This window comes from Pempheris klunzingeri, chromosome 8 (assembly GCF_042242105.1).
Source record: "Pempheris klunzingeri isolate RE-2024b chromosome 8, fPemKlu1.hap1, whole genome shotgun sequence".
NCBI classification, from domain to species: Eukaryota; Metazoa; Chordata; class Actinopteri; order Acropomatiformes; family Pempheridae; genus Pempheris; species Pempheris klunzingeri.
Window position 1 is genome coordinate 455571 of NC_092019.1, and position 13927 is coordinate 469497.

Consider the following 13927-nt stretch of genomic DNA (forward strand, 5'->3'; position numbering starts at 1 on the left):
TGATATTCATTTAAAAGTGATAAACTCGGATCAAAGTCTTAAAACTACATCCTGTAACAGAACAATTGTAGTGTTACATGCTTTGTCCGCCGATTCTACTAGTGCTGCTGGCTGGTACGAAAAGCATTCTGGGATACGTAGTCTGTCACACAAGTCACCAGCCAATGCATCCTCAATAAAATGGGTGGTGCCAGAACTCATCCGGGCGTTTGGACCGTACTTGGCTGGATGAGGACTTTGAATTGGAGCATCATGTGACGTCCCTCCAGAATAAAGCTCCAGAAAACAGAGGCTGCAGAACCTCATAGAGAACCTGTCTGTTTTTAAGGTTCCTTCAGTCTCAGTGATCCACTGATAGTCTGAACATCCAGGGGTTCATCCTCTGCAGACAGGAGCTGCTGTCTGAACATCCAGGGGTTCGTCCTCTGCAGACAGGAGCTGCTGTCTGAACATCCAGGGGTTCGTCCTCTGCAGACAGGAGCTGCTGTCTGTACATCCAGGGGTTCGTCCTCTGCAGACAAGAGCTGCTGTCTGAACATCCAGGGGTTCATCCTCTGCAGACAGGAGCTGCTGTCTGAACATCCAGGGGTTCATCCTCTGCAGACAGGAGCTGCTGTCTGCTGGTTCACCTTTAATGACGTCAGTTTGACAAAATGTAAAAACCAAAAAACTTGTCTGTAAAGAGAAAAGCAGTTTTTACAGGTTCGGTGTCCTCTGATGGACTTCACAGCTTCTATAATCACGTTGGTTCCCCAACAGGCTGGTTTCCTGTCAGCAGGTTTCCTTTCATCAACATTAGCAAACATTTTTCACTTCCTCCATTTCCACACAAAGGTCAAATTTCACTCTGAGCTGATTAATGTAATGTGTTATTCTGCGGTTCTGTTGGGTTCCTGGAGCTTCTGGGTGGTTTCCTGTCCTCGGTGTCGGTGCTGCACTGACACGCCGACATCAACCACTGTTTTTGTATTCACAGATGCTGAACACGTCCGTGAGGCCGGCCTACCTGCTGTGCTTCTTGTGTCTGAACTGGACGGAGGCGTAGCTGATGTCCTCCACAGTTAGGCCTGGCTGGGCCCCCCCCTGCTCCGGCGGCTCGGCGGTCACCTGGATGTTGCTGTAGAGGGGGTCAGGATCCTGAAAACCACCGACAGGAAGAGATGAGGAAAGAGAAGTGGTCGCCGGCCAACCACAGGGCTGACACACAGAGACCAACACCCACTCACGTTCACACCTGTTCAGAGTCACCAGTTCACCTGCATGTCTGTGGACTGTGGGAGGAACCGGAGAACCGGAGAGAACCCACACAAGCAGAAGGAGAACATGAGAACGCCACATAGAAAGAGCCCAGGTTCAAACCTGGATTCACTGTGAGGCAACAGCACTGCTGGTACAGTATACTCACACAGGAAAATATCTATTATATACAATCCTATTAACTAGTGAATCAGTCACCTTCTGTTCCACCTCGTCTCCTCCTGATCTCCTCTGATCTGCTGCCCGCCGCCTGCAGACAGCAGAAACAACAGAGGGTAAATACAGACAACAAACATCTAGGACAGAAAAGAAAGAAGGAAAGGAAAAGAAGGTGTAGGACGGCATAATGTTCCTCATCTAACTGGTGTCGTATTAAATAAATCTGCTTTAGCAGCATATTAAATATGAGAAAAAGCTCATAATAAACATAAATGCCTGATGAGGATGAGCAGGAGTCGGGCTGGAGCGGAACCAGGAGCCTACAAATCTATCATTTGTATAAATTACTGATTCAGAGGAATAATGTTATTTCTGTAGAATGTGAATGGTAATGGACCCAGAATAGAACCCTGTGGCACACCATGACGGATGGAAAGAAGGCCTGATTCGACATGAATGTCCACAACAGCTGACTGAGGCTCAGGGGGCCGGTTTCCTCCACCACCCCATCCGGGAGAATCTGTAACTGTCTGAACTGAACAAACGTGAGTCAACAGCCACTTCAGCCGTGACTGTCCAGTGGAGGGTTTGAACGCTGACTGTCTCCCAAGTATTTCCTTCGAGGTCTGTTTCTCCTAATCACATGGACGGTGAATGTCCGAGAACCAGAACAGACTGGTTCACTGTAGATGTTAAAACAAATGATGAATTTAAAGCAGAAAAATACATATAAAAAGTAAAATGAAGATTGGGTTTGTATCATGTAGCATAACGTTTAGCATCAGAATATAGCATGTTAGCATGTATTTGGCATAAAGTAGAGAAACCATGTAGTGGAGAGAAAAGCAGCACCTACAGAAACGAGCAGCAGAAAGGCAGACAGTGCGTCTGATGACGTACCTTCGGATGATGCAGGAGACCATGACGAGAGTGAAGAGAGCGAGCAGGACACCAAACACCACCCCAACTAGGAGAGGCAGGCCATCAGACGCTTCAGACGCTCCTGGAAGACACATGAGACAGGACACAAACACTAAGCTCCACCATCAGAGGAGGGTCCTGACTGAACCCGACCAATCAGAGGAGGGTCCTGACTGAACCCGACCAATCAGAGGAGGGTCCTGTCTGAACCCGACCAATCAGAGGAGGGTCCTGTCTGAACCCGACCAATCAGAGGAGGGTCCTGTCTGAACCCGACCAATCAGAGGAGGGTCCTGTCTGAACCCGACCAATCAGAGGAGGGTCCTGACTGAACCCGACCAATCAGAGGAGGGGAAAATATGATGGGGAAAAAGCATCATTTGATGTCTGACTGAACAAAAAGGAAGAACCTCCAGAAAATGTTCTGACCAAACAAACCTTCCTCCTCAGCCTCCACATGCAGACTGTACGGCTGGGAGAGCGAGCCGCTGTTGGTCCTCAAACGACAGGTGTAGTTCCCAGAATCCTCTGCGGTTAGGGGGCCAAGCCAGAGGGCGGGGCCAGACTCTGAGAGGGTGTGGCCATCTCTTAACCAGATGACCTCCAGTTGGTGGAAAGTACAGGTTGAAGTGCAGCTCAGCGTGACGTTCTCACCTCCTCTCATCTGTCCGTCACCGCTGGGGCTCCTTATCTTCATCCGAGTCCCTTCTGAGACACAAAACACCTTCATGGCATCATCACTGCGGCATTCTGGGATCATCAGGTGAGAGCTCACCTCCACCAACACCACTGAGATGCACCACCTCTGTTCAGGGCCGTTATTGTCAAAGGAGACACGCTCAGCGCTGCAGCACTGTGTTACTAGTTACAACACGCCAAGATGGCAAAATGTCAAGTTCTTCACCTGCAGCAGCTGTTGGTCACCTGTCAATCATCAATCAATAACAATTAATCAGCTCAACACCAGGACCAACATCTGGTTTAGAGGAGCAGCTGATTAACCCTTTAAGCTCTGAGCTCTGAACGCTGCGTCTGCGTCCTCGCTGCTGCTTCTTCTTCTGCTGACGTCATTTCTTGGAGGATTTTGGAGGTAGGCAGGTAGACAGGTAGACGGGTAGGCAGGTAGACAGGTAGACAGGTAGAGAGGTACACAGGTACATAGGCAGGTGACACTGACACTGACACTGTCACTGTCACTGTCACTGACACTGTCACTGTCACTGTTCACTGTTCACTGTCACTGTTCACTGACACTGTCACTGTTCACTGTCACTGTTCACTGTTCACTGTCACTGTTCACTGTCACCGTTCACTGACACTGTCACTGTTCACTGTTCACTGTCACTGTTCACTGTCACTGTCACTGTTCACTGTCACTGACACGTCACTGTCACTGTTCACTGTCACTGACACTGTTCACTGTCACTGACACGTCACTGTCACTGTTCACTGTTCACTGTCACTGTTCACTGTCACTGACACGTCACTGTTCACTGTCACTGTTCACTGTCACTGACACTGTCACTGTTCACTGTTCACTGTTCACTGTCACTGTTCACTGTTCACTGTTCACTGTCACTGTCACTGTCGCTGTCACTGCCACTGTCACAGTTCACTGTTCACTGGCACTGTTCACTGGCACTGGCACTGGCACTGTTCGCTGTCACTGGCACTGTTCGCTGTCTCTGTCACTGTTCACTGACACTGTCACTGTTCACTGGCACTGGCACTGTTCACTGTCACTGTTCACTGGCACTGACAGCAGCAGCAGCAGCTGCGCTGGCATTAATCTACCAGTACGACTGTGTGCTGCTAACATTAGAAGTCAGTGTTCAGGCTGTAAAGCAGCAGTGTGACAACATGACGCTCTCACCGATCACTGCGACTTTGACTCCTGGTTTTCCAGTAAAATGTCCACGGCTGGTCTTCGCCTCCATTCTGAATCGGAGGACGGCTTCATCGCTCTTCCTGACGCCTGTGATCTGTAAAGTGCAGTTTCCCTTCATGTCTCCCAGATATCTGTAGCGCTGGGCTCTGGTCGTTTGGTTACTGTCGAACACAGACGGAGTGCTGCCGTGACAGATTTCATGGTTCTGACACCAGACGACTCTGATGACCTCCATGAAACCTCCTCCTAAATCCTCGGCGGGTGTGAAGGAGCAGGGGACGGTGACCGTGGAGCCTTTCACAGCACAGACAGAGGGGGGGTAGTGCACCCTGTCAACCACAGCATCTGGACACAAACATTACAATTAACGGCTGGCTGTAAAACCACCAGAGCAACATGACAGCGCACCTTAAACTGGTGGGCTCACTAGTTAAACTGCTGGGCTAACTAGTTAAACTGCTGGGCTAACTAGTTAAACTGCTGGGCTCACTAGTTAAACTGGTCACAGATCAGTAACGATGGTTGATCTCACACGGCTCAGCTGATCTGCAGTCAGTTAGCAGGAGGAAAGACATCTCTGAGGAACCAGGACCGTCTGATCGTCTGACCGGCTGACTCTTACCTGCCAGCAGGAACATGAAGCTCCACAGGATCTTTTTGTCCCAAACCGCCATCCTTAGTTGTCTGCTGAGCCTCTCCCCTCAACGGGAACATCAGTTTGACTGATGGTTGTGAAATGATGAAAGATGTTGAGGTCATTTTCTGACTTCCTCCTTTTTTTTTTGCACTTTTTTTGTTTCCAGGAACTCTTTTCTTTCCAAACCGCATTTACTGGCATTTCCCCAATAACACACATATCACACGATCATCATCATCATCATCATCATCACCATCATCATCATCATCATCATCATCACTATCACCATCATCATCATCATCATCATCATCATCATCATCATCATCATCATCACCATCACCATCACCATCATCATCATCATCATCACTATCACCATCATCATCATCATCATCATCATCATCATCATCATCATCACCATCACCATCATCATCATCATCATCATCATCATCACCATCACCATCATCATCATCAGAGTTCCTGCTCAGGTTCAGCTGGTTTGGTCCTTAAACTGATGTTGGAGCTTCTAACGGGATCAAACAGGCCTCGTTTCTTCTTCTGCTGCTTTAAATGTGTTTCTAACAGGATCAGACAGGCCTCGTTTCTTCTTCTGCTGCTGCTTTAAATGTGTTTCTAACAGGATCAAACGGGCCTCGTTTCTTCTTCTGCTGCTTTAAATGTGTTTCTAACAGGATCAAACAGGCCGCGTTTCTTCTTCTGCTGCTTTAAATGTGTTTCTAACAGGATCAAACAGGCTGTGTTTCTTCTTCTTCTGCTGCTTTAAATGTGTTTCTTGGATGTACTTCCTGCTTTGTTGTGCTGCAGCTACAGACAGCAGCTAAAGTCACAGTCAGAGTGTTTCTCCATCCCAGATGATCCTCTGGTCGTCATGGTGTTAAAAACCCTCTGAGTGGCTGTCATCTGGCCTGGTGCCCCCCCCATTTGAGAATAATACTGATGTGCTGCTGGAATATACCACTGACAGTCTGCAGGGGGGGCTTTTATTTTGAGAACTGAGCTGATTCTCGTTGCAGTTTGTCTGTCTGACTTCCTGCCGCCTCCTCTGCTCTGAGCTGACTGACGTCCATCAGAAACAGAGCAGGAGCACCGAGATGCTTCTGGGGGGGTCTGAACCTTTAACTAGAGCGGACACCATCAGCTCTCCTTTCTCTTCAGCAGTTCGCTTTATAAAATCAGTGGATGGTGAGGGAAATAAAACTGCTTTTATTCTGGTGTTTTGTGATACATATTGCTGACGTCTCCATGAAAATGAGTCAAGAAATGAGCTGAAACACAAGCGACACATTGTTCTCTGTGTCCCTTTCATGCACACATTTACTGTATACGTTCACTGAAACCTACATGTAATGACAATTGTTTGGTGTACAGTGACTAATCGAGTGACTTCCTGTACAGGTACATAGTCCCGTCGAGGTATGACTCGTTCTGCTCGCCTGTATAATCGTTATACAAGTCTATCATGTACTTGTCCATCACTTTGGTGTCCACGTGAGCCCACAGTCCCTCCTCCTCCATCAGCTGCAGCTCACGCTCCATAGACGCCTCATATTTGTTTCCGGACTCTGACTTTGGGTCCACTCTCGACATGCAAACGTAGCCTCCTGGAGGAAGAAGCATTAGTGGTAAAGTGGGAGTAGGAAGTGTGATTCAAAGGATTCAAAGGATTTTTATTGACAAACAGAAGAATCGAAATACCGTTTCTCTCTCTCGCCTTAACAAATATATAAATATATAAATACAAAAATATAAAGAATAAATAAGAATCAACCTGTACAACAGTGGCAGCAGTGCACTGTCGTGCCTCTACAAGGTTTTCATGTCTCACCGACTGGAAGCAGGTGGACGAGTTTAAAAGCTGAAAAAGTTGTTTCTATTTTCACTTTAGAGAAGTAAAAGAACAAATCATCTCCTTCTGAGAGACCCCCAGGGGTGAGAGTCGAGTCGAGTCGAGGAGCTTTGTTGTCCCACTGCAGACAAAAGTCAATAATAATGAAAACAAAAAAATCCAGCCATGAAGAAAAACAACAATCTGTACAAAACATTACACAAGCTAACAAGCTAACATGCTAATTCTAAGTGTGTGACAGCATCATGGAAAGGATCCCTACAGAGAGAGACCTGGAAGATCCTTTTGGTTTAACCACAAACAGCACACACACCAGACTACATTCACTAAAACAGGGATTTTAGAGAACAGGACTCAGGACTTTGCGTGACTTTGCTGTTTTTAAATAACCAAAAATAAATTAACCAATTAACTGTGATTGGAGAGATCAGAGTGTGTGTGATGTGGGGGGGTAATGTACCGGTCTGTGCAGGCAGTGGTTCTGTTCCCAGTAAGGCCAGTCTGAGGTCCTGATAGAGGCCGGTCTCAGCAGCTAGTTCCAGCATGGCTTTACTGCCGTCCACTCCCACAAAGTGCTTGAAGCCCCGTTCAACCATCTGAACACAAGAAGAAGAGCAGCAACGTTACCACTGACTCTGGGACCTGATGAGTGTCTGGCAGGTGAGTCCAAAACCGTGTTATGTTTGATGTGTTTAACACCTAAATGAGACCGAGAGGTCTGAATAACTCTGCAGCCTTTCCAGGAACAGGATTAGTCAGAAAGGGAGATGAAGTACTTCTACATGATGTTGAGACATAAATGTACGCTGTGCTTCAAACGTCTACAAACACAGAGGTCCTTTTAAAGAGTTTTTGGCTCACCTGCGCAGCAACCACCTCCACACACACCTCAGAACACACCTCCACACACACCTCCAAACACACCTCCACACACCTCCACACACACCTCCACACACACCTCCAAACACACCTCCACACACACCTCCAAACACACCTCCACACACACCTCCACACACCTCCACACACACCTCCAAACACACCTCCAAACACACCTCCACACACACCTCCACACACACCTCCAAACACACCTCCACACACACCTCCACACACCTCCAAACACACCTCCACACACCTCCAAACACACCTCCAAACACACCTCCACACACCTCCAAACACACCTCCACACACACCTCCACACACCTCCAAACACACCTCCACACACCTCCAAACACACCTCCAAACACACCTCCACACACCTCCAAACACACCTCCACACACCTCCAAACACACCTCCAAACACACCTCCACACACCTCCACACACACCTCCACACACCTCCAAACACACGTCCAAACACACCTCCACACACCTCCAAACACACCTCCAAACACACCTCCACACACCTCCAAACACACCTCCACACACCTCCAAACACACGTCCAAACACACCTCCACACACCTCCAAACACACACCTCCAAACACATCTCCAAACACACCTCCACACACCTCCAAACACACCTCCACACACACCTCCACACACCTCCACACACACCTCGAAACACACCTCCACACACACCTCCACACACACCTCCACACACATCCAAACACACCTCCACACACACCTCCACACACACCTCCACACACATCCAAATACACCTCCAAACACACCTCCACACACCTCCACACACATCCAAACACACCTCCACACACACCTCCACACACACCTCCACACACATCCAAATACACCTCCAAACACACCTCCACACACATCCAAACACACCTCCAAACACACCTCCAAATACACCTCCAAACACACCTCCACACACACCTCCACACACACCTCCAAACACACCTCCACACACACCTCCACACACCTCCAAACACACCTCCACACACCTCCAAACACACCTCCACACACCTCCAAACACACCTCCACACACCTCCACACACACCTCCAAACACACCTCCACACACACCTCCACACACCTCCACACACACCTCCACACACATCCAAACACACCTCCACACACACCTCCACACACACCTCCACACACACCTCCAAACAGACCTCCACATACACCTCCACACACCTCCACACACCTCCAAACACACCTCCACACACCTCCAAACACACCTCCAAACACACCTCCACACACCTCCAAACACACCTCCACACACCTCCACACACACCTCCACACACACCTCCACACACACCTCCAAACAGACCTCCACATACACCTCCACACACCTCCACACACCTCCAAACACACCTCCACACACCTCCAAACACACCTCCACACACCTCCACACACACCTCCACACACCTCCACACACACCTCCAAACACACCTCCACACACCTCCAAACACACCTCCACACACATCCAAACACACCTCCACACACCTCCAAACACACCTCCACACACCTCCAAAGAAACCTCCAAACACACCTCCACACACATCCAAACAAACCTCCAAACACACCTCCACACACCTCCACACACCTCCAAACAAACCTCCAAACACACCTCCACACACCTCCAAACACACCTCCACACACCTCCAAACAAACCTCCAAACACACCTCCACACACCTCCAAACACACCTCCACACACCTCCAAACAAACCTCCACACACCTCCAAACAAACCTCCAAACACACCTCCACACACCTCCAAACAAACCTCCAAACACACCTCCACACACCTCCACACACCTCCAAACAAACCTCCAAACACACCTCCACACACCTCCAAACACACCTCCACACACCTCCAAACAAACCTCCAAACACACCTCCACACACCTCCAAACAAACCTCCAAACACACCTCCACACACCTCCAAACAAACCTCCAAACACATCTCCAAACACACCTCCACACACCTCCAAACACACCTCCACACACCTCCAAACAAACCTCCAAACACACCTCCACACACATCCAAACACACCTCCAAACACACCTCCACACACCTCCAAACACACCTCCACACACCTCCAAACACACCTCCAAACACACCTCCACACACACCTCCAAACACACCTCCAAACACACCTCCACACACATCCAAACACACCTCCAAACACACCTCCACACACCTCCAAACACACTTCCACACACCTCCACACACCTCCAAACACACCTCCACACACCTCCAAACACACCTCCAAACACACCTCCACACACCTCCAAACACACCTCCACACACCTCCACACACACCTCCACACACACCTCCACACACACCTCCAAACAGACCTCCACATACACCTCCACACACCTCCACACACCTCCAAACACACCTCCACACACCTCCAAACACACCTCCACACACCTCCACACACACCTCCACACACCTCCACACACACCTCCAAACACACCTCCACACACACCTCCACACACCTCCAAACACACCTCCACACACCTCCAAACACACCTCCACACACCTCCAAACACACCTCCACACACCTCCACACACACCTCCACACACATCCAAACACACCTCCACACACCTCCAAACACACCTCCAAACACACCTCCACACACACCTCCACACACTTCCACACACCTCCACACACCTCCAAACACACCTCCACACACCTCCAAACACACCTCCAAACACACCTCCACACACCTCCAAACACACCTCCACACACCTCCACACACACCTCCAAACAGACCTCCACACACATCCACACACACCTCCACACACCTCCAAACACACCTCCACACACATCCAAACACACCTCCACACACCTCCAAACACACCTCCACACACCTCCAAAGAAACCTCCAAACACCTCCAAACACACCTCCACACACCTCCACACACACCTCCACACACCTCCACACACACCTCCAAACACACCTCCACACACCTCCACACACACCTCCACACACCTCCAAACACACCTCCACACACATCCAAACACACCTCCACACACCTCCAAACACACCTCCACACACCTCCAAAGAAACCTCCAAACACACCTCCACACACCTCCAAACAAACCTCCAAACACACCTCCACACACCTCCAAACACACCTCCACACACATCCAAACACACCTCCACACACCTCCAAACACACCTCCACACACCTCCAAAGAAACCTCCAAACACACCTCCACACACCTCCACACACCTCCAAACAAACCTCCAAACACACCTCCACACACCTCCACACACCTCCAAACAAACCTCCAAACACACCTCCACACACCTCCAAACACACCTCCACACACCTCCAAACAAACCTCCAAACACACCTCCACACACCTCCAAACACACCTCCACACACCTCCAAACAAACCTCCACACACCTCCAAACAAACCTCCAAACACACCTCCACACACCTCCAAACAAACCTCCAAACACACCTCCACACACCTCCACACACCTCCAAACAAACCTCCAAACACACCTCCACACACCTCCAAACACACCTCCACACACCTCCAAACAAACCTCCAAACACACTTCCACACACCTCCAAACAAACCTCCAAACACACCTCCACACACATCCAAACACACCTCCAAACACACCTCCACACACCTCCAAACACACCTCCACACACCTCCAAACACACCTCCAAACACACCTCCACACACACCTCCAAACACACCTCCACACACCTCCAAACACACCTCCACACACCTCCACACACACCTCCACACACCTCCAAACACACCTCCAAACACACCTCCACACACACCTCCACACACTTCCACACACCTCCACACACCTCCAAACACACCTCCACACACCTCCAAACACACCTCCAAACACACCTCCAAACAGACCTCCACATACACCTCCACACACCTCCACACACCTCCAAACACACCTCCACACACCTCCAAACACACCTCCACACACATCCAAACACACCTCCACACACATCCAAACACACCTCCACACACACCTCCACACACCTCCAAACACACCTCCACACACCTCCAAACACACCTCCACACACATCCAAACACACCTCCACACACACCTCCACACACCTCCAAACACACCTCCACACACCTCCAAACACACCTCCACACACCTCCAAACACACCTCCACACACCTCCACACACATCCAAACACACCTCCACACACACCTCCAAACACACCTCCACACACCTCCAAACACACCTCCACACACCTCCACACACCTCCACACACATCCAAACACACCTCCACACACACCTCCAAACACACCTCCACACACCTCCACACACCTCCAAACACACCTCCACACACCTCCACACACATCCAAACACACCTCCACACACACCTCCAAACACACCTCCACACACCTCCAAACACACCTCCACACACCTCCACACACATCCAAACACACCTCCACACACACCTCCAAACACACCTCCACACACCTCCAAACACACCTCCACACACCTCCAAACACACCTCCACACACCTCCACACACCTCCAAACACACCTCCACACACCTCCACACACATCCAAACACACCTCCACACACACCTCCACACACCTCCAAACACACCTCCACACACATCCAAACACACCTCCAAACACACCTCCACACACCTCCAAACACACCTCCACACACACCTCCACACACACCTCCACACACCTCCAAACACACCTCCACACACACCTCCACACACCTCCAAACACACCTCCAAACACACCTCCACACACACCTCCAAACACACCTCCAAACACACCTCCAAACACACCTCCATACACATCCAAACACACCTCCACACACACCTCCACACACCTCCAAACACACCTCCATACACATCCAAACACACCTCCACACACACCTCCACACACCTCCAAACACACCTCCACACACCTCCACACACCTCCAAACACACCTCCACACACCTCCACACACACCTCCAAACACACCTCCACACACCTCCACACACCTCCACACACATCCACACACACCTCCAAACACACCTCCACACACCTCCACACACCTCCACACACATCCAAACACACCTCCACACACCTCCACACACCTCCACACACCTCCAAACACACCTCCACACACCTCCAAACACACCTCCACACACCTCCACACACACCTCCAAACACACCTCCACACACCTCCAAACAAACCTCCAAACACACCTCCACACACATCCAAACACACCTCCACACACCTCCACACACCTCCAAACAAACCTCCAAACACACCTCCACACACCTCCACACACCTCCAAACAAACCTCCAAACACACCTCCACACACCTCCAAACACACCTCCACACACCTCCAAACAAACCTCCAAACACACCTCCACACACCTCCAAACAAACCTCCAAACACACCTCCACACACCTCCAAACAAACCTCCAAACAAACCTCCAAACACACCTCCACACACATCCAAACACACCTCCAAACACACCTCCACACACCTCCAAACAAACCTCCAAACACACCTCCACACACATCCAAACACACCTCCAAACACACCTCCACACACCTCCACACACACCTCCAAACACACCTCCACACACCTCCAAACACACCTCCACACACCTCCAAACACACCTCCACACACCTCCACACACACCTCCAAACACACCTCCAAACACACCTCCACACACACCTCCAAACACACCTCCACACACCTCCAAACACACCTCCACACACCTCCACACACCTCCAAACACACCTCCACACACATCCAAACACACCTCCAAACACACCTCCACACACCTCCAAACACACCTCCACACACACCTCCACACACACCTCCACACACCTCCAAACACACCTCCATACACCTCCAAACACACCTCCACACACCTCCATACACATCCAAACACACCTCCAAACACACCTCCACACACCTCCAAACACACCTCCACACACCGCCACACACCTCCACACACCTCCAAACACACCTCCACACACCTCCAAACACACCTCCACATACCTCCAAACACACCTCCAAACACACCTCCACACACCTCCAAACACACCTCCAAACACACCTCCACACACACCTCCACACACCTCCACACACCTCCACACACCTCCAAACACACCTCCACACACCTCCAAACACACCTCCAAGCACACCTCCAAACAGACCTCCACATACACCTCCACACACCTCCACACACCTCCAAACACACCTCCACACACCTCCAAACACACCTCCAAACACACCTCCACATACACCTCCACACACCTC

At 50.2% G+C, this 13927-nt stretch overlaps 1 protein-coding gene across 1 annotated transcript; it reads right to left on the reverse strand.

The window, feature by feature from the left end:
• Positions 1 to 1002: 1002 nt before the first annotated feature.
• Positions 1003 to 4899, reverse strand: LOC139205416 (uncharacterized). The gene is made up of 6 exons (XM_070835628.1): positions 4848 to 4899; positions 4211 to 4570; positions 2776 to 3045; positions 2317 to 2416; positions 1456 to 1507; positions 1003 to 1137 (listed from the first exon to the last, which is right to left on the reverse strand). Exons 1-6 carry the CDS (start codon positions 4897 to 4899, stop codon positions 1003 to 1005), a joined length of 969 nt encoding a protein of 322 aa, XP_070691729.1.
• Positions 4900 to 13927: the final 9028 nt, after the last annotated feature.